This window comes from Lutjanus erythropterus, chromosome 13 (genome assembly GCF_056507025.1).
Source record: "Lutjanus erythropterus isolate fLutEry1 chromosome 13, fLutEry1.hap2, whole genome shotgun sequence".
In the NCBI taxonomy this organism is placed as follows: domain Eukaryota; kingdom Metazoa; phylum Chordata; class Actinopteri; order Lutjaniformes; family Lutjanidae; genus Lutjanus; species Lutjanus erythropterus.
Window position 1 is genome coordinate 19812067 of NC_139329.1, and position 27419 is coordinate 19839485.

The 27419-nt window shown below is 39.4% G+C and overlaps 2 protein-coding genes across 2 annotated transcripts; both read left to right on the top strand.

Moving 5' to 3' along the window:
- Positions 1-3280: 3280 nt before the first annotated feature.
- LOC146316467 (MOB kinase activator 2) lies at positions 3281-8928 on the top strand. Its single transcript, XM_084735036.1, has 5 exons — positions 3281-3713; positions 6723-6862; positions 6978-7074; positions 8097-8221; positions 8309-8928. Exons 1-5 carry the CDS (start codon positions 3631-3633, stop codon positions 8545-8547), a joined length of 684 nt encoding a protein of 227 aa, XP_084591162.1. The 5' UTR covers positions 3281-3630; the 3' UTR covers positions 8548-8928.
- Positions 8929-16061: 7133 nt separating this feature from the next.
- On the top strand, positions 16062-25828 carry adm2b (adrenomedullin 2b). The gene is made up of 2 exons (XM_084733903.1): positions 16062-16466; positions 23491-25828. Exons 1-2 carry the CDS (start codon positions 16363-16365, stop codon positions 23897-23899), a joined length of 513 nt encoding a protein of 170 aa, XP_084590029.1. The 5' UTR covers positions 16062-16362; the 3' UTR covers positions 23900-25828.
- The last annotated feature ends 1591 nt before the right edge of the window (positions 25829-27419 follow it).

Sequence of the window (27419 nt, forward strand, 5' to 3'; positions counted from 1 at the left end):
TGATGTTATGCATAATGGCATGAGGTACAATACAGTCATCTTTAAGTGCCATTAAGTTTGCACATTAGCCTCATTCACCTCATTGGGTATGTGCTGTATTATACAGTGTGTGCCCAAAACTTCAACTGAGAGACAGTGGGTGTTAAATTATTACTTCATCCCATTGGGTGTTACATACACTGAGGCCATTTCAAAGTTTAAATCTTGCTCGCATTATAGCTCATTACATTTGCGTGTGTGTGTGTGTGTGTGTGTGTGTGGAGGAAGTGGTGTGAAAGACAGCTATGTTATAAAATGCCTTTTTTGTAAAGTGGACTGATGCTGGTGTGTTTTTTTTTTTTTTTGGTTTTGTTTTGTTTTTCATTTAGAGAGTAATGTGTCTGTTACCTGTTGTCAATTTAGCTTGTACATTCAGATACGAACCTAATAAATATGTCAGACCAAGACAAATAATGAGCCTGTCTTTTATCTCACATTTACAGTAGTAATAGACTGATTAATCGGGCTAATAAGCTGGTATTTTGAGATTATAAGGTCATATCTGCAGCAGCTTTGTAGATATGAAACCAGTGATCAGTATTATTGTGTTATTTTTAAAATGTGCTGAAAATGTTCAAAAAGAACCAACACTGTTACTGAAATAATTTCAGCAAGTTTTATATTGAAAACCTCTCAACAGTTTAAAATGGCTTTATGACCTTTGTGATGTCAATTTTTTCATTGCTGCAAAACAAACCCACATTGCTGTGCCTGCATCTGGGAGACTTTGGTCAAACTTTGGACAGTATTGGTCAATGTTGGACAATATTTAATGTTACCTTTTTCAAAACACCACTATCAAACAGATTTAGTGATAATTAAAGTTATCGACAGAAATTTTATCTTGGTTTATCATGAAAGAATAGCCTTTTTAGTGTGGCTGCTGTGGAACGATGTTAACGCTTCTCCTTGTGAGTTTTTGGAAAGCTAGTGCATGCTGCTGTTAATGTTTACAGCAGTCACTATTGTCTTTTCCAAATGTTAACACTTCTCCCTTTCTAAATGACAGTAAATCTAATCTGAAACCATTCACGGTCTAGCGGTAGTACACAGTATATTATGATGATAATAATACTGCAGTTGAATTATGTCTCTCTTCAGATACTGTACCCCATTCTCCCTGAAATACAATGTTGTAAAATCTAATGCACAACCCAATTAATAACCCCTTAATGAATGAATATTCCATTGAAAACGGGGATGTCAAACGTTTTGCCTGCAGGCCAATACTGATTTACCTAATGGTCCAGTCTGGCCCACTAGATGACTTTGCAAAGTGTAAAAAAGTGTGGTTATATTTAAAGATATTGAACATTGCGCAAAATATTGTCAATCAGCAGCTTCAGTTCAAAATAATGTGTCAGACTATCTTAAAACAATATTGGCAGAAATCTGTTGCTAAGGTGGTGCCAAAACGTTCGATTTGTAAATAGTTTGTAAGGCTTGAGATATCTTTCTTCCTCATTTGCTTCCACTTAAGTTGCTGTTGTGTGGTGATGCCGGCATTATTACACAGGAGTAAAGATGTATGGAAAATTAAAAGAATCTCCAGATCTCAAGCAGTTGATAGAATCATATGTAAAATACTATATTATTCCAAATACTGAAACGTTATGTGCATTTGTAGATCCACTGTGATCTGTATAATACAGTGCACATGTAATGACAGTAGACTGACTAAATGTGGAAACACTGAGACATTGTTGAAATTGCACAGATTTTTCTTAAAGAGACAGTTCACCCCATAATCACAAATACATTTTGGCCTGAGGTGCTTTTTATCCATCTATATGGTGTGAGTTGCATAGTTTTCGAGATATCAGCCATAGAGATGTCTGCCTTCTCTCAAATATAATGGAACTAAATGGCACAAGTCCTTTGATGCTCAATACATTTGAAAAATTCTAAACCAGTGTCTGTTTCCAAAAATCATCACCCAGTTGCTGTGAGCAGTTTCATGAAGGAACCACTTTCTTTTGGCAGTAAAATGTAGATGGATAAATAGCATGACAAGCCAGCAGAAAAATATGAAGAAGAGAATATAAAAAAGATTTATCAGGGTATTTATTGCTTGTTCTGTAAATTTATCATTCAACCTTTATTTATTTCTTGGTAATACGTTTCAGTGATGCCAAGATTACATTAGGCAGGAAAGCAGAAATACAATAGAAACAAAACAAGAAACAGACTGAAAGATAATAAAATAAACAGCCAATAAGAATTCTACAATTCATTAAGATCATTCCTAGTTAAAACATGTACATGTAAGAACATTAATTGATTGATGGTTCATTAATTGTATTGATATTCATAGCTTATTATGCAATGGTTTTACTGGTTCGGCCCACTTGAGATTGAACTGGAGTGTATGTGGCCCATGAACTAAAATGAGTTTGACACATCTAAAACAACATGTTACTGGCTACGATGACCATGAATATTAGATTGTAATGTGAATGGAATAATGGAATCATTCATGACTTTTCTTTGTGTTTATATGAGCATTATGTATCGCCCGTTGACCGCACTGCTCTCCAAACATAGGCTTCCAAATTTACTGAAGCACCCATATCAGTCAACTACTAATTTACAGTCTGTAGTAACACACACACATACAGTACAAACACACACAGAGAGAGAGAAGGAGAGCAGGACTTGGTCTGTGGGAACATGTTTACCTTTGGGGCAGGTGAGGTAGTGGATTATGTTGCTTCCCGTTCTTTGCTGTACATCTCTACACACATACTGTTACACCCTCACACCCACCCATCTCCCCCCCGTCAGTGCAAACATAAAGCTGCCTGACACATAGATCTTATGGCTGCAGGCAGAGGTGAGATGAGTTCATTTACCAGTGGGGGGAGACCCGCCATGAACTCCTCTTCATCTTAGAGTCTATATATCATTTTTGCCCTTTCACTTTGGGTGTAGGTTTTCATTCCTTAGCTCTAATACATCATGTTCTGTATGCCATCGCATTCCTCTTCCTTCCTTTATGACTGCTTCCACTTTTCTCCCTGCTTTCCTCCTTCTTTTCCTCTCTCCTTTTCCACTTCCACAGAGGGAAAACACCTTTACTTTGCCATGCACACCTGCCTGTTCTCTATCGCTTTCTGTGTAGAGAGGGCATACATGTAGAGAGGAGTGTGTGTATGCTGTGGGTGGAAAAAAAAGGGGAAGAAGGCGGAGTTGTGTTCTTGTACTTTAATGGGTTGTGGAGAAACCTGCCTGTCCGCTTGGAGCACAGAGAGGAGGAGCCTGTGGGGTGTGGGACTTCCAGACAAAGGAGACATATACACACTGACACTGGATCACTGGAGCAAAAAAGAGAGGAAAGACAGCTGGAGACGATCTTCAAACTCCTGGACTACTTTGTTTTTTGCTTTGTGGAAAACTTCACCATAAAGGGATCTTATGTGTTTGTCAGCTGTATGGATTCATATGTGAACTGAGCTGAGTGGGAGATGTTTGTGTTGCAGCACCCGTCACCATATGCTGCCTGGAGTGTGGGGAAGTGTGTTGGTTAGTATGTTTGGGATGGAAAAGAAGTGGGGCTGGCCTGACCAACAGCTCTGCTCTTAGCTCTACGCCATGGGGGGTTGCCATAGTTACCCCTCGGCTACAAAGCCAGACAGGAAGACTCCTCAACCTTCTGACATCAGCAGTGACAAACTGTGAGTTGCATTTCTCTTCATCAGCTTTTTACACTTATATTCATCTAGAGCTGTAACGATTAGTCAGTTAATCAGTTAGCTGTCGACTATCAAATTAATCAACTATTTTGATAATAATTTTTCTAAGAAAAATAACTGAATGTAAATATTTTCTGGTTTCTTTAGTCTTCCCTGGTGAAAAATAAATATGCAAATTATATAAAATTTTACATACTTGAATACTATAATTGTACTTAGTAGTAGTAGTTAGTTATATTAGTATACTTAAAGTGTGTTAAGGATTAGTTAACTTGGAGTTTGCTATTTTAGAACACCTACTTTTGTACCATATATATTTTAGTTGTAATTAAGTTGTATAAAACCACAATTTTAAGTGTATTCAGTGTACTTTTATGTGCTAAGCGGAGCAACTTTAAGCATATTTAGCACACTTAAAGTATATGGCTGTGTATGCACTAATATACAAGTTTGGTTAATGAAATTTAAGGAAGTTTACCTTGTCTGAGTTATTTTTTCGACGTTCACTGAAGTACAGCTTTAAATAAACTTATATCAAAATGCACTTTTTAAAGCATACTTAAATACACTTCTAATGAAGTTAAAGTGCACTTTAATAGAGCATACTATTAGCGTATTACAAAAGACTTGAAAGTATACTTTTCAAAAGTAAAAATAATTTTCCAACACAAGTATTTGCAGTTTAGTATATTTTTTAAAGTACACTAATGTACAATTTACAGTACACTGACACTTTTAAGTATTGCAGAATTGGTATATTAATTTACATTTTGAAGTACACTTTTTAAAAGTACACTTAAAATATACCTTAAATTATTCCAAAAAAAAAGTATAAGTATACTTGAGTAATTTTTGTTTTCTTAAATTAAATCTCTAATACACTACTCTTTTACCTCAGTCATGTGACAGTAAACTGAATCTACCTGGGTTATGGACAAAACGATTCATTTTAAGACATCACCTTGGGCTTTGGGAAACATTGATCAGCATTTTTCATCATTTTCTGACATTAGTAATCAAGAAAATGGCTGGCAGATTAATAAACAATTTAAATAATTGTTAGTTGCAGCCCTATACCCATGTTTCATATCTATTTCTCATTTCCTGTTTTATCTTTTTATGGAAGGAGTGTACAGAAAATGAAAATGTAGTTGTAGCAGTGGATGAAACATGACTAGAGAGCTGGCTGCACATGGTTCACTGAGGAATGTTCTCCAGATAAGAGTGTGAGTGTGTGTGTTACATATTTGCCTGATGGCATCAGTGAAGGTGAATTCCTCTAACAGCGGGAACACATGTCGAGAAGCAGAGTTTGAACCAAGACGACGAAGGGTTGTATGTGTTTTTATTCAAATATTTGCTCCAGGATGAATCTTTATTTCGAGCCAGCTGGCTGTGCTGAAGAGGACTGTTTATTTCACCCACACACGACAGAGGTAAAGGTAAACAGATGGTCAAGAGCAGGAGGAGCAGGGTCACAGAGGAGCATGTTTACACACAAACACAACATCACAAGTAGCTCCGGGTCCTTTGTGTGTTTATGTATGCTGACAACTGGTAGCCAAGAGGCGGTAATTGAGTTAATGCCATGGAGCTGGAACAGAGCAGGATGTTAACAAAAGAAGTTCCTGTGGACATTAGAGAAGTTTGTCATGGTTTGGAACCGGACTACTGTACCTGATGTTTACATTCTTCTCTGTCACTATTCCTCCCTCTCCACCTCTCATGACCTTTACTTTGGACAAAGACCCGCTGTTTAGACCACTAAACTAATTCTCCCTGCCCAGCCCTCACACACATTTAAACCAGGGGGAGTGAAACCCCACAGAGAGCACAGTGTTTCCCTTATCACAGTAGGCAAGGTCACGCTGAGTAAACTCTCAGCTGCTGTCTAAAAAACTGAGCGTGGCAGCTGCCTGATTCCACCACACTTTGAAATGTTCACTTCAATCTAACGCGCTGTCTTAAAGGGATAGTTCAGATTACTTGAAGTGAAGTTGTATGAGGTAACTAACAGATTGGTTCAGTGGTTCACCGGCTACTCCGGTATCCTAAAGTTATTGATTTTGCCCATGGACTTGGTTTGGAGAGATATTTGGCTTGTATAATGGCGGTTTCCTATCTGAAAAGGCTGTGTAACTGTAAAGTTAAGTGGTGAAAACACTATAAATATAGTGTACACTGATTTGGTGGACCTTTTTTAAACACCTAAAATACATTTTGCTTCTGACCCTGTCTGCAGCAGTATATTGCTTAGCCTTCATGCTGGTATTCTTCTGCTTCTCCAAACCTGCTGACTGCCATCTACTGTAGGTAATACACTGATTATTGATTTAATCCTACGCCAAATAATCCAAACTATCTCATTAAAAACATTCTAGCTGTCAAAGAGACAAAGTAGAACACTCATCATCCTCATAGCACACATTACCTGCGTCAACGTGGCCTTCCTGTTTGCATAAAGTCAAATCATGCTGCCAAGTTTGACTTTCCAGGACACACTGGCATGCACAAACAACATCATTCATTTCCTGCTCTCACAGTATGTAGTTATCACATATTTCCAAACTGCCAGGCCTGTATTACTGATTATATAGCACTACCTGTAGCTTATCAGCAGGTAAATGAACTGATGCAGGAAAGTGAGCAGGCTTCTGAATTCAGCCCCTTGCAGGAGTGACCACTGCAGCAGTGAGCTTCATTAACAGTAATTACTCTGGCTCTGAATGACTGCCTTCATTACATTAACTGCTGCTTTACCGGACATTCAGGTCTGCAGTTACAGCACTGTTTGTATGTGTTTGCGTGTGTGTGTCACAGAGGGCAGAACAGATGAGAGAGCATCAGAGAGGCATAAAATGTGTTATCTACTGACTGCAGCAGGAGTAATTAATCCACTGACCTATCGATTGTTTTACACAGCAATATTTTCTGTCTCTCTGTCCTTCTCTGTCTGTTTCTGCTTCATTAACTCTGTACTGTCCTCCCAAGGGGAATTAACAATAATAATCTGGAGGAGCGTCCATATCTGCAGCAGCAGTATGTGTGCCAGCGGATCACACACACAGACATGTTTGCCCTAACAACGCTGCCGCCTGGCGTCGACAAGGCAGAGTGGCTGGCCAGCAACAGTAAGTAGAGCCCATTAAACACAGCAGATCTCTGACCCCCACTGCACACTGCAAAGACAAAACAGCCAAAGGACAATGGGCGAGATTTAATGTTCCTCTTATCAATTTCTTTCAGCAGTGGCATTTTTCAAGCACATAAACTTGTTCTCCAGTGCCCTGTCTGAGTTCTGCACTCCCAGCACCTGCCCTACTGCCTGTGGACCAGGCAACACGTAAGTTACTGAGCATTCAACTGCACGTATTTAAAGGACCATGCACATACTTTAAGTTTCTGAGATGCCAGAGGCCTCGCAGTGAATCCTTTCTAAAAAACTTTCCACCAAAGAAATTGTCTCAAACCATAAAGCCTGTTGACAGAGGAGTTTCTGGACTATCCTCGGTGACCACTGACCAGGAGGCTGTTTCTGGTCTGATTTTAGTGATTTTTTCCAGCACAAGTGGAATTCTACAGTATTCATGTCCTCTATTAAAAGGGGAAATTCACCAATTTTAACAAAGTTTCACAGACCTCCATGGCCTGCTCCTCATCTCTGCTCGAGGCTAGCAGAGCTGTTGGTGGCTAAGTTGCATCATGGGTAATATAGGCCCCGGTTTTGACAAGAAAGAAGAATGCATGAAACAAGAAAGTTGGTATCTCTGTTTTCTCTGCATTCATTTCAATATGTTTTTAAATTCTCCATTGCAAGTCCGACAGTGAGTCCAAAGTTTGACTAAGCTTGAGATCTCAAAGACTCAACATTTTTTGTAAGACATGGTTGAATGGACCCCAGACATAGGACATAATTTTATGACTTTTGCCACCAGCTCTGGAAAACTATAAAATGCACCTTGGAAATGCTTGAAAAGAATTTGTCTTTGGAATGCACCTAAGTAGTGCACACAAATTCATTGTTCATCATTCATTATCACCTACTTTGTCAAACAATTATGTAACAGATGTAGATATTTTTGAAATATCAACTGTGCAGTTTTTTTATTTAAATAATAGCAGCTAAACTTGAGTCAGGATTGTTCTTTTAGGCTATGGAAACACTTTCTAGCTTTAAACAGAGTTTTCAGCTGCATCTTAAGTTCTTTATCAACAGATAGAGTTTGCTCAGTTGCCATCAGGTGATCCTACAGTGATACCATAAAATTTATCCTCTCAAAAACATTTAATATATTTTCTGTCTTCTTCTTTTTTAAGCCTGAACACAGTATAATGTGTTTTAATGACGTGTGGTGGTGTTGTCAGGGTTTATGTTTGGACCGATGACCACGGCAGGAAGCTGAAGTGCTCCGCTCCACTTTACTTTGACTATGCCATGTCATACATTCAGGAGCTGCTGACTGATGAAGATGTCTTCCCCACAAGAGCAGGTAAAACACATTTTATTTATCTCGCACTGTTCTGCATCACATTCCAGCTTCAGTGTTAAGCCTTTCTATCTCTTCCCTGTTTTCCAGGTTCAGTGTTTCCGCCAGGCTTCGTCTTTCTCGTCCAGAAGGTGTTTTTGTTGTTTTTCAGGACTCTGGCTCACATTTACTGGTCTCACTACAGAGAGACGCTCGCACTGGGCCTGCACCCACACCTCAACACACTCTTCACACACCTCACACTCTTCTGCCGGCAGCATGCTCTGCTGGAACCGGAGGACACTGAGCCGCTGCAGGACCTCATCACAGCTCTGGGACAGCAAGGCTGAGCCGAGAGCAACCACACTTACTCACATTTTCATCACTTATGTATTTGTTATATCTGGTTATAGAGCTATATAGAGTCTCTCACTTTAGGCCAAACTTCACAGTATGGATTTTTTTTAAAGGTCTGGAAGAGGGAAATACTGTTTATGAACAGTATGTGGGACAATGAATGAATCTGTTGTGCTTTAAAAAGCAGTGAATCAGACCAGACCAGAAGTATCCGCTTCCTGTTGTATATAGTTTTCATCATTATTGTGATACTGTGTGAAACTGTAATACTGCATGTTAGTGTATTTTAACATAATGGTGCATTATTATATTTTGATAAGGTCAAGATCTTCAAGGTCATTTAATGTCTTCCTCACTTACCTTAACACAGTAATAAAAAACATTGCATTTTCCTCTCTCTGGTGTCTTTTCCTATAAGCAGGGTTCAACATCAGTGTTTCTGACATGTGAGCTCTCTGTTCAGAATCCTGCAACTATCTTGTGTTTTTATCTTCATGTATCCAAGTGTTTGGTTTGAGAGCAGCACCACCTGCTGTCAGCACAGGAACCCAGCATGCATCTCTTTTTAACCTTCACTGTCAGCTACAGTTTGCTGCAGTCTGTAAGTGTTTCTTTTGCTGGCTGCAGCAAACTGGATTTGAAATAATAAAAAAAAGCAAGTGCTGAATTTCAACTTTAATGTGAGGGTGCTCAAAAATACAGGGCTACCTATGTATCAAAAGGCTACAGTCCATCTATTACAGGTATGAGTACTTTGCAGGACCCTTAAAACTGGAGAGTCAGCAGTTACTGTAAACCTTTGTCATCATTTCATTTCAAATTCAGTGTCTTGGAGTGAAGCCAGAAGAACAGAAATGTGTCATGGTTCAAAATATTTATGGACTGCACTGTACATTTTCTTAGAAATAAAGATTAAGTGTGTTTATCAACACTGTCAGCAGTTTGAGCTACAGCATTTGCTGTCAAACAGCTCATGGAGGCAAATAAGGTTATGTTATTCTTCTGCAATTTACATAGATATTGTACCCCTTTTGGGAGTAATAATTCAGTCAAATCTTAATATATATATATTTAGATTCAACATGACTTACATTTTTAAGAGGCAACCATTATATTTCTCCATTTGTGACAGGTGTATTTAGGACCCAAGTGCAGCACACTGAACAACCAGGATAATTGGTAATGACCTTTATTATGCACAGGCAAAACAGGAACGTGGGCAGGTGAAGACGCACAGGTAACAGCTCATTCTGAGCTGAGCAGGCCGCTGAAGCAGCAGAGCAGACCAGAGACAAGCAGCAGGGAAGTCGGGGCCAGGCAGAGGAGCCGGAGCCGGGAGAGCTGACAGGACAGGCAGACCAGCCGACAAGGGACGAGCAGCAGCAAAGTCAGGACCAGGAGAGACAGTGATGACAGACAGACACACCAAGCAGCCACAGGGACAGGCAGGCAAAAACCAGGAACGCTGAGACAGATCTCAAGGTCAGGGACAGAAGGCTGTGGTGAATATCCAGGAATCAGGCAAGGCAGGAGAGTCAGAGACAGGCAGGGTAGGCAATACGGAAAACAATCCAGGAATAGGGGCTTGAGAGTCTTACAGGGAAATACTGAAGAACAGTCTGGCGAGGAGTGAGTGTGCTGGAGAGGCTTTATACTGGGCTGATTGGGGATGAGCTGCAGCTGAGCTCGCAGGTGAGTGGAGTTGGGCTGATGAGGTGGGAGTGGCTGGCAGGTAGAGTGGAGCAGAGGCAGGAAGAGTGGAAAATTACTGAGGCAGAGTGAGAAGAGGGAAACTGGGAGAACAGGGAACTGATCAAGGGAAACTGGGCCTGCAGAACTGTGACACCATTGCAAACAAAAATCTATACATTTGCATGGAACTAACAGAAAAAAAGACACTCTTTTTAACTCCAAGACTTGCCTGAGAATTATCACATTTTTAAGTTTTCTTCAGTATCAAAGTAATCCAGTGATAGTTTGCACTCATCATGTAAGTGTTGCACCAAACTGGTGAGGTGTTACAATGAAGGATAGTTTCTCTATTTTGTCAGTGTCAGACTTTGAAAAAGCCTCAATACGATAATCACTTAAGTATCCCAGACAAAATAAAATGGAATTCTCTGCAGATGCCAGATCTGCCAGTATACTATCTGCCAGACACCAATCTTTGCCAATATACTGAGTGTTATTTCCAAGGGGGGAAATTTGAGAGCAAGGCTGATTTACTCATAACACCAAGAGACAAACCCTGGAGCTGCGCTGCTACCAGAGAGCACCTTTGTATGTGCAGACAGCACTGTGGGCAATTTGACAAGAGATACAAATTGCTTTTGTCTGCTTTTTGCTGTCAGTCACAGACACAAAAATAATATCCAGGGCTGAAAGCAAACTGACACTGAGACCCTGACGTCACTCTAGACCCTCAGTTCCACTGTCAAAGCAGCATATTATACACTTTAGTGCAGTAGATGCATAGAAACTTGTTTCCATCTCTCTGGAAGTGAGTGAGTGCATTTGTCCTTATGAGACCTTTGCAACACTGCAGAAACAAGAGGAAATTATCTCTTGAGAAATGTTTTTGTTCTGATATCAGTAGGCTATCTGAGGATAAGTTTTACTCTCCTCACCCAACTGGATAGATTATAATGATAATGATCAAAGAATTAATCATTACAGTATTGCATGATAGTTTTTCTTTAACTGTGGGCATGTAGTGCCACATTTCACCACACAGAGGCATCAAAATACCACCACACTGTAATCAAAAAAATATAGTACATTTTACATGTAGGTGCAGGACTAGAATTGCAAGCATTATCTTCCCTAACCTGAGAAAGAGTTTTAACAATAATTCCACTAAAACTGCAATATTTTAATAGGAGTAAATTTATGATGCCTATAGAGTGGAAGACTGAGTAATTTAACAACATTTTTGTCAAAGACAATTTTATCAAAGTTTTAACCAACTGTTAGGAAATAACTAATGTAGCCCATACAGTGTGCTACAATAACTATAAGAATTTTAACTGTAACAATTTTTTGGCATATGTGTGGATGGGACCCAAGATATTTTTCTAGCGCCCTCTATGGGCTGTGTACCATAAGGCTACCTGCAGCTGACATTTAATTAAAACTGATGATGTATTTGTTGGCTTAAAGAGTACATTTATAGTATTACTTTACAAATATTAAGTCTTATTAAATCTTAATATTCCTGGTTGACTTTTTTTGTACCTGGCTTACTACAGAGCACCTGTCAGATTATGTACTTTTTACAGAAATCATACTGCATTTTTTCACTTTTCTGATTTAGTTGTGAAATGAGTGTTCCACTGAAAATACAAAAAGCAGCTTGTCTGGTAAAATATCTTTTCAGTGTAATTGCAATTGCCCTGCAAAGAACCTTCTGATGAAAGCAGATCTCTTTTCGTCTCTGCACACCACTACCACCTCTCTCAATCTGTCTGCTGCACTCACTCAACCTGACAATGAATAAATCTCTTGTTTTAACACAGAAACAGCCCCTTTTACTTGTGGAATATCAGTTCCACTTCCAAAAACTGGACTCTCCAGATTTAACATCAGGTTTTGATCTTTTCCCATATTTACCCATTGACAAACAGATGATACTTACAGATTGTGAATGTGGTCAGACATCTGATTTCCACTCTGGTTTCAGCCCGAGGTGTCCGACTAAGACTGAAATTCAGCCTTGTCATTGAGAGCCAAAGCATCCTTGCTTGCTAAGAGATCAGAAGGAGAGAGAATGAGTCTGGATATTGCACACACACTCACACAAACACACACACAGGTTTGTTCTTAGGATAGATAGGAGAAGTGTTAATGCACATGTTGGACTGAGCTGGGGCTCACGGTGTTGGAAACTGAGCTTAGAAGGTAATACTGCAAACTGCTGACTCACAGACACACAGACACACAGACACACGCACACACACACACACACACACACACACACACACACACACACACACACAGCTCTTTAATTAAGGCCTGAAGTCACCTCCACATACAGAGCATTCTTTTAATCAGGTTCAGACTCTGAGCTTCTCATCTGTGTCCTCCTCCAATAAAAAAGAACACCTGTTGTCGTACCAGGAAAATGAGGAGAACAAGAATGCCAGACCACCTCTCTTTATCTTTTCCTTTACTTCTTTGGACGTTTGCAAATCAAAGGGATACAACGACGATACTAGCTTAACTTGAACCCAGTTACACAACTATATTGATCTCTCTGCACAGCCACTCTTCTGGCAGGTCTGATCCAAGATCTTTCACCATATCAGACAGTATGCCACAGTTTCCAGTGGTCTGGTCATATTACAAAGACTTCACAACTTACAGATCTTGTCTTAACTGTTTGGTAGCCATGGTAATTAGGGTTAGGACTTGATAAAGGAAAAAAGCCATTACAGAAGAATAGAGCCTTAAGTCAATAATCCTGTGCTAACTTAAGATAGGAAACATGTATTACACAAGCATCCTAACCCAAAATCTTGAATAGACTGTCCTCTCTCTTTTTGCAGTACCATACAGTACTGTTCATGGTAGCTAACAGTGGTGTTGGCTTCCAGTAACTACAGGTAGTGTTGGCTAACACTAGCTAATGGTAGTTTTAGTAAACTTTTTCAGTTCATATGGCTGCTGATTTATTGCTTTTACACAATGGATGCCAGATATGATGGAAACCATGTCAACTATTTTAGCCTACTGTCTTTGTTTTATCTCTTCAGTTAGCGTTGTACATTTCCTCAAAACATCGTTTTTGGATCTCTCTACAGATACGAAAACCTCCAACTCATCCGTCTGATGCCTTTTGTTATTTTTGCTACATTGTTTTATATGTGTCAAGGAGAAAATCAAAGTTCAAAGCAAGATAAGAAAAGTAACCACGGTTGTTTGGTAACAGACACAAAAGTTGAAAAGCGACACTGGATTGACTATTCAGGATTGAAAATGTAACTGGTGCATCCCTGAGTCCAAGTGGCCGTGTGTACCAAGCCAGAAGAAATTTTGTATTCTTAATATTCATAAGATATCCATGACATGGATGGACAACCTGAAAACAAAATGCCTCCAGCCACGTCACCTACGTGGAGGCATAAAAACAAAAATAAGACAATTCCCTAAAAGGTAAAAAGTAAAATGTGTTTTTTTTTTTCTTATTCCCTTACTCATTAACGCCACAACTCCACAGATTAAGCTATTATCTCCATGGGGGATCTTGACCCCCAAGCTGGGAACCAGTTGGTGACAATTTGTACACTGACATCCCTTTAATCCACATCTAAAAAACACAGCTGTTATTTTATTTCATTTACTTATTTGACAGGGAAAATAAATGTAGGAATTGTTACATTTCAATTAAGATGCAACCAAGCTCATTTGCAGTTCATGTCCCTGTTTTCTAAGGCTTTTAAGAAATTAAACACATAACACAACGCTCTAACACAGACATAAAGCCTAACATTAAAACATACATACGCAGACAGCCTCTACAACCGTTACCTGAGACATCAGGGACTAATAACAAACAACCACTACAAACATTAATTAAGACAGCAATGACGAAAAACAAACGGCCACCATAAACATTAATTCAGACATCAATGACGAAAACACGATAATTACAACCAAAAAAAAGGAAAAGAGAGTTTATCTGTTACATAACTCATGTCACTCAGTTCATACACTGCTGCAACTTCACTACAATCATTTAAATAAAGCAGCCTGGTTAAATGCTGTAAATGCTGTCCTCTACAAGAAAATCTTTTGCATATGAAGCCACAGGAGTGCTTTTTCGTTTTCATTGAGATTGAATCCCGTGCTAGGTTTCAAAGATAAATGTCAGTTTTTGCAGTTAAATTTACAAATGTCACAAGAACCTCAGCTGCACCAGAGGCAGAGCTTTTAAAAAGGGCAAATACACACCGGGCATAAAACTAGACTGACAAAGCTTTTACTGTACGTACAGTTCAGATACAACATGTGATTTCTCTGTCGGGCAATAAGAAAGAAGCAGGAGCTACACTGTAAGGCCCTTCATTCATCTCTTATCTTTTTACTGTGAGCTAATTATTGATGGATAATTGTATTTATCATTTTCTAATCAATCGCCTACAATCACACTTCAAGGTCTCACTAACACCTGCTGGCTGTCATTGTAAACTTTTATAGCTTGATATTACTTCTCTTATAGTGTCTTTTTTTACTGGACTCATGGTTGATTTTGGATTTCTGTCTTTATTTAGCACTTGTGTGCGGTATACATGGCATCCTCTTCTTCAGCACAAACTCCACTATAAGTCTGATTTCTCATTTTGTCAATTTAACAAAGGATAAAGCTGTCAGAAGACCAAAAAAAACTGACACAGGTGCCTAATATAGAGCATTTTCAGTAACCCCCATATCAACAGTTTTAACCGGTTTTCAGAATAAATAAAGTTATGTTACAGTAAAAGAAACATGTTGTGTGTAGGGCAGACTGGGGACAGCTGCAACAGGGGACAGTTGCAACAATGCATGTCTCAAATCAGAAACATGCTAAAGTGATGATGCGCATACTGCACATACTCAGTTAGACCCACTGCCCACCAGGAAGACAGAAGACACGTTCAACATCTGCTGCTGCATTTATTGAAAACAAACTTATTTTTTCACCAGGTGAATTGTTTTCCTGACCATTTGTATGAATTGATAAAGACAAAGATTACTTTTTAAAACAGATGCAGTTTTGTGCAATAAATAAACAAAACTCAATAACTATTATTTAATAAGTATTACCAAATAATGATTATGACTGTAAACAGCCTATTTTAAATGCTATGCTCATTGAGACATAAAGCAAACGTTAATCAGTGAAATTTAATGTATTTTTAAGATGGAGCAACCGTCCCCTGATCATGTTGCAACTGTCCCCCTGGTTGAGGTCAGTTGCAACTTCTGTCTTCCTTTCAAATAAATATTGTGAATGATATGTAATATGAATCATCGTTAAATGGTGTGTGTAATTAGCAGACATGATGTAAGCTTAATACATGAAGATCTGGTTGGTCTATTTGGTCTAGTGTTGCATCCGTCCCCTGTCTCCCCTATTCACTGATGAATAGATGGACTTTAACATGACCTCACTATGTTAATGATGAGTTCAGCAGTTCATTTCTAAGTAGGTCAAGCTCACTATGGCCACAAATCTAAGTTCACTGAGTAAAAAGAAACTAAATTAAATGATAATAAAAATCTATAAAGGTCTCTGTGATCCTACATTAAAAAAACACCCAAACAAATACGGCAAATGTACTTCACCTTTATAACCCAGATTATATGAGACGATTGAAGTTCTTGAGGTTTAATTAGATTGTGAGGTTCATTAGAGGTTAGGGCAGACAATAAGCCTTCTACCTCCTCCTCCTCCTCCTCCACCTCCTCCTCTTCCTGCTCCCTCAATCAGGCTTTATAAATGAGAGAGCTCAGGACTCCAGTTGCTCCCGGTGTGCGCGTCAATGAGTTTCTAAGTTTCACGTCTTTTTTTTTTCCGAGGATTTTCTCATTGAAAGCCAGGAGGCCAGTGTGCAGAGAGGATGCAGCAGACAACACTGGTGATGCTATCAAGGTCACTTCTCTGTATGGGACAATTTAGTTCTTAGAAATAACTTTATTTGTCAATTCCGTCAGCGTTTTCACTGGATTTTTTTACGCAGTTAAAATAGCTACCATCTATCTATAATAGTTTGGTTTTCTGAGATCCGTCCATCCCCTCCCTCCGGGCAGCGCGTCTCCACTGCGCCGCCATGTGTGCGCTGCTGCCGGCGTGGCTGTGCCTGCTGCTCGGCTTCCTGCCTCTGGAGATCCAGTCCCGAGCTTTGACTCTGCAGAGCTTCACTCACAGACCCAGGTAACAACTGCCTCACTCAGTATTTACACACTGAAGCGTGACTGACGGTGACTGACTTAAGGAGCAAAACTTCGCTTTATATTTTGTTTTTTGTTTTTGTTTTTGCTCACAGTCATTTCCCACAAATCTCTGGAAATCTGTCACCAAATAGTAAGTAATATAACTTTATCAAGGGCCGCTGTTAATAATACTTTACAACTTTATTGTACCTTATTGCTCATCAGTGGTAGAACAGCACATCCATATCCTCACAATATGTCCTATATTCTATTCTATTCTATTCTATTATATTATGTATTTTTGGGATTAAAATAAACTGTGTGGTAGAGTTGCAACTAATGATTATTATGTTTAGTCTGTCAGTCATTTTTGGATAAACTGAATAGTTGTTTAGTCCACGAAATGTCAGAAAAATCTGAGAATTTGGACTCTTTTAATGACTCAAAATGATTTATCGATCATCAAAATAGTTGGCAATCAATCTAATAGTTGGCAACAAATCGATTAATCAACTGATTGTTGCAGCTCTACTGTGCAGAGTAAAGTACTAGGTATTTTGATAATTGATTAACCATTAAAGTCATTTATCAAGCAAATACACAAACATTTTCTGGTTCTATCTTCTCCAGTATGAAGATTTGCTGCTTTTCTCTGTTTCATGTTATTTTAAATTGACAAGACGTTTGAATCCAAGATGTTCCAATACCATTTTTATCCTTCCTGATACTGTGTCTGATACCTGAACTTACCAGTACCAGTCTGATTTTTTTTTTAACAGCTGTACTACTAAGCCTGTATGGATGTGATATGATTGTTATCACTGTTGTATGGCCTGGCTCAGGGTAAACCCTATGTAAAACATAGACAAATACATAGAGAGAGTGAATGCCATAGTAGATGTCTTCACCATCCTGGGGGGGAAAATGCTGCTGGGAAGTTCCAGGGTCCAGTTGTGAGGTTAATAAATTATGTGGTATCGGATTGGTGCATAGACTTGTGTCCTCACTGATACAACATTTTAGGCTGTATGAAAGGCATCTTCCAACACTGGGATCCATATCAGAACAACTGTATTTTGAAGATATCACCTTGGGCTATGTGAACTTGTGATGGGTATTTTTGGGTCACTATTAACAATTGATTAAATAAAGGAAAAAAAAACAGTTTTATCAATAATGATAATAATGATTAGTCGCAGTGTTGAAGGGCAGCAGCTAGAAAACATTAAAGGTTTGTCTGTGTCTTGCCCTCTGGCAGTCATTAATGTGAGAAAAAGGTCCAGCAGCAGGGTGAGGTAATTCCTCTCAGCAGCAGGAGGTGAGACAGAGGTGAGGGTGATTTAGTGGGATTTGGGACAGGGATACATGTAGCTACATACCGAGGGGCCAAGCAGCAAACAAACTGCCCTCAGAGTAAGGCAGACTACAAAGACACACTCCTCATACAGCCGTTTGTAGGTTGCGATAGTTGTCGACGTGAGGGCATCTTGTGACCGAGGCACAGCATCAAATTTCTGTCACATGCACACCCATGCAGCATCACTTTATTTTCCAGTAGCCTCTGTGGTCAGACAAGATGTCTTGCTTTGTTATTTTGTGTTTTTTTGAATGAGAGAGGGGGAGGGTGGGTCCTTTGAATCTTATGTAACAGAGATTTATCTGTGATTAATAGTTTTATTACACTTTAATCTCATATTACTGTGAATACAGTTTGCCCATAGTTCAAGTAAAGGGATTCCTTGCTGATGTATCTTAATAACAAGCTATAAACGTAGTATTCATTTGTCTCTACATACACGCAGTACATAATACTCTTTATTTTTGCATTGTGAACTCTGTGAAGGTTTTATTAGGCTGGGTCGCAGTAGGTGTCAACAAAAAAAAATCCCTGAAGAGAGAGGAGAGAGGATCTCAGTGTGACTCAACACTGATAGATGTAACATGATACTGTTGCTGGCACTTAACAAAATGCCTCAAAAGAATTAAAGGACAAGAGAAAGAAAAACTGAAGGATCCCCTTTTAATTTAGAAAAGACAGAGAGAAAAGGAATGACTAGACCCAGCAACAATGACTGTTAGTGAAACAGTGGGGATCTCATAGGGACAAAAAGTTTGCTTTGCACAAAGTAGTTTTGAGGAATTACAACAGGAAAGTGTGTGTGTGTGTGTGTGTGTGTGTGTGTGTGTGTGTGTGTGTGTGTGTGTGTGTGTGTGTGTATGCGTGTGTGTGTGTGTGTGTTCAGTTCCTCTGTGAAGAACCCCATGCTGCGCTCTAACTTGGGAGGAATGTTGGAGACGCTCCTTTTGCTCTCAGACTCTCCACAGGTTCTCAGAGAGAGAAACTCTGAGAGGTCCTAGTTGAAAGTGCAGATACAAAAGTACAGAAATAAATGTGTGAATGTTCACTTCAACTCGTACTGCTGTCATGCAGCATTCATCAAAACCTCAAAACAGACTCTCCTGACATGTTGCCAGCATTGCTCTTTGGCCCATAAGCTGGTCAGTCCACCAATATCTCAAGCAGGGCTGCAACTAATGATTATTTAATTATCGATTAATCTGTTCGTTATTTTCTCGATTAACTGATTAGTTGTTTGATTTATAAAATGTCGCAAAATAGTGAAATCTGTTGATCAGTGTTTGCCAAAGCCCAAGATGACGTCCTCAGATGTCTTGTTTTGTCCATAGATATCAAGTGTACTATCATAAAGGAGTAAAGAAACCAGAAAATGTTCACATTGAGAAAATGGAGTCAGAGAATTTTCTTTCTTTCTTTTTTCTGAAACAAATACACTAGCTGATTAATCAATTATCATAATATTTGGCAATTAATTTTATAATCAATTAATAATTGTTTAATCAGTAGAGCTCTAATTTCAACAACCATTAGATGGATTGGTCCAGTTTTGTACATACATTCATGACATTCATTCATCCCTTTGACAAAACCCAGTGACTTTGGTGATCCTCTGACTTTTCCTCTAGAACCACCAGCTGATTGTCATTTATTGTGTGAATTACTTTGGCAAGTGGATGGGTTGGTACAAAACTGTCCACCATTAATCATTCCCAGACAATAAATCCTAATGACTTCTCATCTTGCACCTTCATTTTTCGCTCCTGAAATATTTCAAGAAATATTGCATGAATGTTGTGAAATCTGCTACAGATATTCAAGGGCCCTAGAGGATGAACTTAAACATTTGGTGATCCCCTTACTTTTCATCTCAGTTGGGGGTCAAAATTGTCCAATACTTTTGTTTATGGCCAAATTCACGCAAAACTAATGACATTCCCATCAGCCTCAGCTGTTCAGTCCTTAGTACATGTTAGCATGCTAACTCACTGACCGAAGATGGTGAACACTGTAAAACATTAAACCTACTAAATATCAGCATGTTAGCACGCTGACATCTAGGGGTGGGAGATACCACAAATCTAGTTTAATACCATGGCCAGGATCACCAATGTCAATACTTAAAAACAGCTAATCTGCTAACATGTGAGGGAGCTAAATATGTTCTAATTAACTACTATTCTACTTCTGAATATGTTACCACCACATAATTTGCCAAACACGACAGCAATTGTTGTTTGTAAAATTCTCCATAATTTATTATCTGCATGTTTAAACACAAGACAATAAAGAAAAGCACACGAATGCACACAAGCTGCAGAGATTGCAATATTGTCACACTAAGGAAAATGTTAATGTGCCCAGGATGTCATCTAACATGTGATGGATTGATTTTCTTTATGGTATCGGTCTAATGGAAGCTCCTGTAGATACTGAAGTCAAGACTTCATATCAATACTGTGTGGATCAATCTGCCAACCCCTACTGACAGCATTTAGCACAAGTGCAGCTGTGCCTTCGTACAACCTCACAGAGCCACCAGCATGGCTGTAGAGTCTCGCTGTACAAATACCATATCTTTGACACAGACGTACACTTGTATAAGTTCACTGATGCATGCTGGTGCAGTTGGTGATTCTACCTGTGCTGGTTGTGTGACACTGGCAAGCAGTTCAGTGGCCTACATTTCCTTGTATTGGGAGGCACCTCTGCGCCAAGTGCCTTTTCCTCCAGAGACCACAGTGTTTTAAACCTCACCGCAGGTGGCCTTTTAACCGTGTATGCATGTGTGTGCATATGTGTGTCTTTTGTGTAGGAAAGAGGTAAAGATAGTAGGGAATGTGCACCTGAGCATGCACATATAAAGCACACATTGTATAGTGTTTGCACCGGGTATGTGTGGATGTTTTTGTGTTGTAAAATCTTGTTTGTTGCCAGGCAGTCATCACGTGTCACTTGCACGTGTGTGCCCAACCAACCAACACCATGCCTGTGTGGGTGTGTGTCTGTGTGACTTTTGTCCAGAACTGCCACAATTCAGCATCTATTAAAAACAGTTCAGAGCTAATAGAGTTGGGCAATCTCTCAAGCTGCCACTGTGTGTGTGTGTGCGTGTGTGTGTGTTGGCAGTGAGAGTCCAAGGTGTCCGGCCAGAAGAGTGATCAGAATACCAGTCCGGATTACTTACAGGATCAAGATCATATGGTATTCTGGCCCATTTTTCACCCCAAACAAACAAACATTATCTCGCTCCATCTGTCCCTCACCCATTATTCTTTGTTTCTCACCTCATGAATAGCCAACACTTGTGAAAGGGGAAGGTGTGTATGTGTGCGCACACACAAATATCCACACAAATAGACCGTCTGATCTTCTTTGCAGGACAGTTGTACATCATGTGATTGGTAAAGTAGCTGAGCACAGGCAAAATCAACATCCGTAAACACAGATTAAGTCACCCGCAGTTGATTTAATCTGCCTGGGTTTCTGCTGGATTCACCAAGTTAAATTTAACACTTTATAAGACCTCTTTAATCCAGTGTAGAAGCAATTTAATACCTGTTTCATCATCAGTGTGGCCAAGAATTGTTTATCAATGTGTGACATTTTCCAGTATTCAATCTACTATTCAGAACATATTAAAGGGGTAGTTCAGATTATTTGAACTGAGGGGGTGTATGAGATGTGTATCCATAGTCAGTGTATTACCATGGCCATATTTAGAATATTTTCACCGCTTTACTTTGCAGTCAAACAGCACTCTTGCTCTCTTCAAACCAAGCAAACTCCATAGGTAAATCAGTCATTTTACCTCGCAAAGAGGCTCAAATATATTTTGCTGCTGATCCCGACCACAGCAGTTCATTGCTTAACTTCTGTGCTGGGATTCCTCTCTGCTTCTCCAAACTGTCTAAAAAGCCCCAGCTGCCCCGTGTCCCCTGCTGCTTTACATCATCTACACTAAGAATTGCATAATTTGTTATTGGTCCTATGGCCAAACAGACCGGCCCTCTTGCAGCTGAACTCTAGAACATCTGAAGGAGTGTGGGGATGAATGAAAACCCAAAAAGCTATTGTGACAATGTGAGAAAAAGGTCAGGCTAGACAGCAGGGAGGTGAGAAAGAAAAGTACTTAAAACACACTCCAGAGGAGTGGTGGTGGTGGAGCCTCTTACATCTGTCTACATTGTGCTCTGTGGTTTTCATTGTCTTTCTCTCATCATCTGTTTCTCCCTCTCCTGTTCTAAGATATGTCAGCTCTGTTGTTGTCAGCTCTGTACTGTTGTTGATTAACTAGAAATATTAGCCGTGTTGGTGATGGAGCGGATAGCAGTGTCAGTTGGTTGTTGTTGGTTTAAACCACTTTGCTCCAGATTGGTGCAGGAAGCAGAGAAACCTTTAGGGGTTGCTAGCAGGCATTTTACACGGTGGGTCTTAATTATTGACTAAAAGACATGTAAAGAAGAAACAGCTCGTCACCCTTTAACTGCATAATGCAGGTCCACGTGAACATGACATGAGATTTTAAAAGAACACGTTTTGGAAAAATGCTTGTTGAATGTGTTTTGCTTAATTTAGGACAACAGTTCAGAGGCAATTCAAGAGCTAACAGCGAGTGCCGACTTGTAGAGTTGCACAGTTGTTGACACTTTTCGTGCCATGGTGACCATTGATAACAAGGAATTGGGTTTAGATTCTGAATAAAAAGCTGAAGGAACAGCTACCACATCCAAGAAAAGCAGCAGGACTCTCTTTACTCTCTCCTTGGGAGCTAGTGGTGAAAAATAACAGTACTTTCCCTGTAAGTGAAATGAGCAGCCATTACACACACAAACTGTGCAATACTGCCCTAAGTACTAATACAATAATCAACTCTGCGGGGACGCAGGCCAACATTAATGTTTTTCAGAGCATGACTAATGCCAGAGTGTTTTGCTCTTGGGAGTTACAAAACAATTGTTGTGGCTTACGAGAGTGTCTGTAGGCTACACTTGATAATATTACTATAATAATTTTGGTGACTCTGTGGACCCCCTGTTGAGGACCCATGCCATAATAGACATGCTTTCCAAATCCAAATGCCAAAAAAGATTTTGATAATGTTGTATTTTGTCACCGCAAAGAAATTACACCACCAAATGGCCACTAGTCACTCTGGAAATGAGTGACAATAACTGAATGACAATGAAGGGGGAACAGTTTCGCTTTCTATGTATTTATTCCCAACTAGGTATGGACCGAGAGATCACACACAAGCAATAAGATCATGAGTTAAGTGCAAGCTGTTATATTATAATGAATTGCAGACACACACACATGCACACTATCAGATCCAGAGATAGTGCAGCTGGACAAGACAGCTACAGAAGTAGACTTGCACCTTTTCATCACCCTCTGTCTATCTCTCCTTACATCTTTCCTTCTCACTTTCTCTTTCAATCTGCTCTTTCTCTGTTTCATTCCCTGAAAAAAAAAAGAAGAGGCCACAGGTCGAGACTTTCCTGGACTACAAGCCTGACTTCTTGTGAGGCATTTCATCCTGTAGTAGTGATTCAATTTCACTCAGAAACCCAAGCAGGCGACACACGCGTGACTGCTCAGCATCGTATGTGAATGGACTGTGTGTTTTTTGCTGTAAACATTTTCTCTCTCCTTTTCTGTTTCTCAGGTTGAATTTACCCAAAACCTCTAAATACCCAAAGTCTTCTGACACTGCCATCGTGCCTTCTGCATCTGATCTCTCTGTTGCCATTGACAACCACATCACCCAGGGAGACAGGCATATCATCTGGAGGGCCCAGCTGCACAAAGAACCCCCGCTGAGGTTGGCCAACCCATTGCCTGACCAAAGCGACAGTGTGCTACAGGAAGTGCCGGGCTGGCATCGTGGGTCACGAGGTCGTCGTCATGCCCACAGTGGCGGCGGGAGGGGCCATGGACATCTGATGAGGGTGGGGTGTGTCCTGGGCACCTGTCAGGTTCAAAACCTCAGCCACCGTCTCTACCAGCTGATTGGACAGAGCGGGAGGGAAGACTCTTCTCCCATTAACCCTCGCAGTCCTCACAGTTACGGCTAAGACGACACCTCCAACCTAGCCAGACGCCTTTATCAACAAATGAAGTTACCCAGGGTCCTTTGTTGCATCAGTGACATAAGTAGGGTCAAAAATAAGCCCTTGATGTCAGTCCCTGCAACCCTGTCTCCTAGAAACGACATTTATATAATGCCAAATTGTTTTCCCAATCGACAGACATACTGATGGGATTATGTCCAGAGGCAATGTTTCTGAGTGACTGAAGCACTGCATTTATGGAGTGGATGTTTGACTTGTTAACTTGTTAGATACGCTAGTTAACAACATTTTTTATTATATTAATAGAAATTCTAGCAAAACATATTTGTTGCTCCAAATTAGAACCATATAGAGATAATTTTTAGGAGACAGGGTTGGTCCTTGATCATCTGATCTCACCTGCTAGTAGATGCAGTAAAAAGGATAATTATGTTTTTTAACTTGTGTCTTTGACTATCATTTTTATCAGTAATAATAACATTGTACTCATCAAATAATTTGCTAAGTTCTTGGAGTGTGGCAAGATTGCAAAAAACAAAAAAGGGTGCAGATGATGAAAGAAACACAAACAGCTGATCATCAGGAGAGAGGGGAGAAAAAGATGAAAATGTTTTTGGTTAAAATGATCACTTTCTCAAGTTCATTCTCTGACTAGGTTTTGTCAGCTAGCAACTAGCTGACAAACCTAGTGGAGCATTTAGCAGCTAAAATTTGTCCATTGTAATTTTATTGTAGTAAAAGTCAGTGTGGTATATGATAACATTGTAGCCTATTAGTGCAAGCATGATAGCGGTAGCACAAGCTACTGATGTAGAGATGTTGCCATGTTCCCTGATCTAAGCATTTATTCTGATGAGTACGGTGTTATAATAACCTACAGATATGATGATCAACACTTAAAATAAGTTGTCCAGTGTTTCTGTATTCTTTGACATCATGGCCTCCAGTTTCATGGTGGTGTGGGCCAGCATAGATGGGAGTTTCCTTTCAGACCACAGAGTTGTTGGCCATTACGGGCAGTTTACTGCAGAGGAACTAGAGTCCTAGGTATTTTGGCATTCATACAGAAACAACCACTTAGGCACTGTGTATGTAAACAAAGAAAACTGTGAACCAGAAAAGCCTCTGTCCTACCTGACTAATGTGTACTTTCGTCATCAATGGTGATCCTGCTGAGCTCAGAGCTAATCCACCCCGTCTCTTAAAAGCACCGTCATCTCCCTCTGTGAACAAGTAGCTTTACTTCAGTGTGGACAGAAACCAAGAATAACCTCCAATCAAACCTAGTTAACCCTTCACCCAAAACCCCACACTACGCACAATTAGCCAAAATAACCACTAACCCTAATCCAGGAACTGTCTGTACGCTTCTTAACAGATAGTGTGTCTCTTAACCAGTGATCCAGAGAGGACAACTACAGTGTAGAGTGCTTTTTAACTACAAATTGTAACTGTTTATGGAGGATTATTTTGATTGTTGTCACTATAAAGTCTGTTTTTGAGCCTTAATTGATTTAATCATTTGTAAGGCCTTATAATGCTTTGCCTTTCACATTATCCAAATTAAGCATCACGGTTAATGTTGACTATTAAAGTGTTATTTGAAGCTTTATAGTCTTCTGCTTTTCTCTTAGTGTCAGTTCAGCATATGTCCAGTTTCTGTAGTTGCTCTTACAGGTCAATTGTTTAATAGGAAAGCATGAAAGCACTTTATTGTTACATTCAGTATGACTTGAATTTTAAAAATGTGTTATTTAACTTAAAATTGATGAGAGCATTTTGCTGTAAATATCCCACTTCACTAAATCTTCATGTTCATGTGAGAGTTGCTTAAAGTGTCCTTTTGTAAACTGTCTGTGTTGCTTTCATCTAATACTTTGTAATACTACAGTAGCAGCAGTAATCTGTAATAAAACTGCAGTCAAACCTTCACATGTATTTTATCTGTCTTACAGCAATCTGAGGTATGAGTGTGACCTCTTTAGTGTCAGTGCCAACATAGTTTATGATTGGAAAATTTGTCGTCCACACCATGTTAGTGATAATGATTATTAATGTGGGTTACGAATACTATTATTACTACACACACACACACACACACACACACACACACACACATATATTAGAAGGTCAATGGAAGTAAAGGACAAAGAGAGTGAAAAGTCCAAACCATTGCCAGAGAATTTGTTCATGAAGTTCAACTGTGGATGTGTGTGTTTGTGCGTGTGGGCTTGTTAAACTAAAAATGCTGGACCAATCAAGTTTAAAGGGCTGTTTGAGGTAGAACCAGACAGATATATTGGTCAGCTGATAGTATTGGCTGATAACTGCCTATCACAGCTATATCAATACTGGTGTATCTGTTGCCCAGTGTGTGCTAATTACAGAGCTTTTTTTTCCTTTTGGCAGATCATACTGCTTATTGTTTTTGTTGTTTTTAGTTTTCTCAGTTTTATAGCGGCATTGTATGTATATTTGATCCATTTTCTTATTTCAAGTTTAATATATATGCCTATGCAGTATGTTAATAATATTTATTATGGTTGTAACTGTAAAATATCCTGCCTCCGTTACATATCTTTGCCATGACTGTTTGATAAGCACATTTGAGGGTTCATTAATTGCAACATCAGCCAATATGTTGATGTCGGAATTTTTTAAATCTTTATCATCATCGACATAAATGGGGCTTGAGAATACATTTAATCAGTGACAGGTCCACATGAATATAGTAACACAAGTCTGTGAGTGTATGAAGAGCATAAATCATGTCTTAGGTTTTCTAGTTTAGAATGGCAATGCCAATTGCTCAAAAGTTATGGTCAGCTTTATTATCATATATACAACTATGCAGAGTACAATGTACAGTGAGATTTAGTCTCTGCATTTAACCCATCCTAGAATTAGGAGCAGTGGGCAGCTGCTGTGCAGCGCTGGGGACCAGCAGTGTACTGACTAGAGAACTTACACATGCATAGATGTGTTTGACGATAGGAAAACCCACGCCAGAATGGGAATCAAAGCCATGACTTTCTTGCTGTGAGGTGAAAATGCTAACCATTGCAACACCACCTGACAAGCCAACAAAGAGTATCTCAGGTTTTCTACCAGGTAAGTTCAGCTAATTTTACTTTGCAAATCTTCAAGTGGTTCCTGTTCTTCAACAGTTAACATTTCAACCTCTTAATAACAGAATAATGAATTAAGCAAAACTTGTAGATGAAATCAACAGGACACATTGGGCCTCACACAAGAAAAGCTCATACTAATTGATTTATTGTTTCCTAGCACAATTATGTGATTTAAGAGAATTAATAAAATGCACCAGTTTTCTCTTAATCAGAATTTTCTCTTGGGTACAAACAAGATTTGCAAGTGATCCGGACTGTCTGACTCATACTGTGCCTTGCTACACTTGCTTGACGTAAGAAGTATAATGGTATAATCAGAATGAATATGAAGGGTCTTTTTTTAATGAAGTTTTGAAGTAAACTGCCATAGGAAGAAAACAAACAAACAAACA

What these genes read in the sequence shown, in the direction of transcription:
- LOC146316467 (XM_084735036.1), top strand. Translation starts at nt 3,631, where the DNA reads ATGGGGGGTTGCCATAGTTACCCCTCGGCTACAAAGCCAGACAGGAAG. An exon ending in AGAGTGGCTGGCCAGCAACA is followed by an intron (nt 6,863 to 6,977) that starts GTAAGTAGAGCC and finishes AATTTCTTTCAG; the next exon opens with CAGTGGCATTTTTCAAGCAC. An exon ending in TGTCTTCCCCACAAGAGCAG is followed by an intron (nt 8,222 to 8,308) that starts GTAAAACACATT and finishes CCTGTTTTCCAG; the next exon opens with GTTCAGTGTTTCCGCCAGGC.
- adm2b (XM_084733903.1), top strand. Translation starts at nt 16,363, where the DNA reads ATGTGTGCGCTGCTGCCGGCGTGGCTGTGCCTGCTGCTCGGCTTCCTG. An exon ending in AGCTTCACTCACAGACCCAG is followed by an intron (nt 16,467 to 23,490) that starts GTAACAACTGCC and finishes TCTGTTTCTCAG; the next exon opens with GTTGAATTTACCCAAAACCT.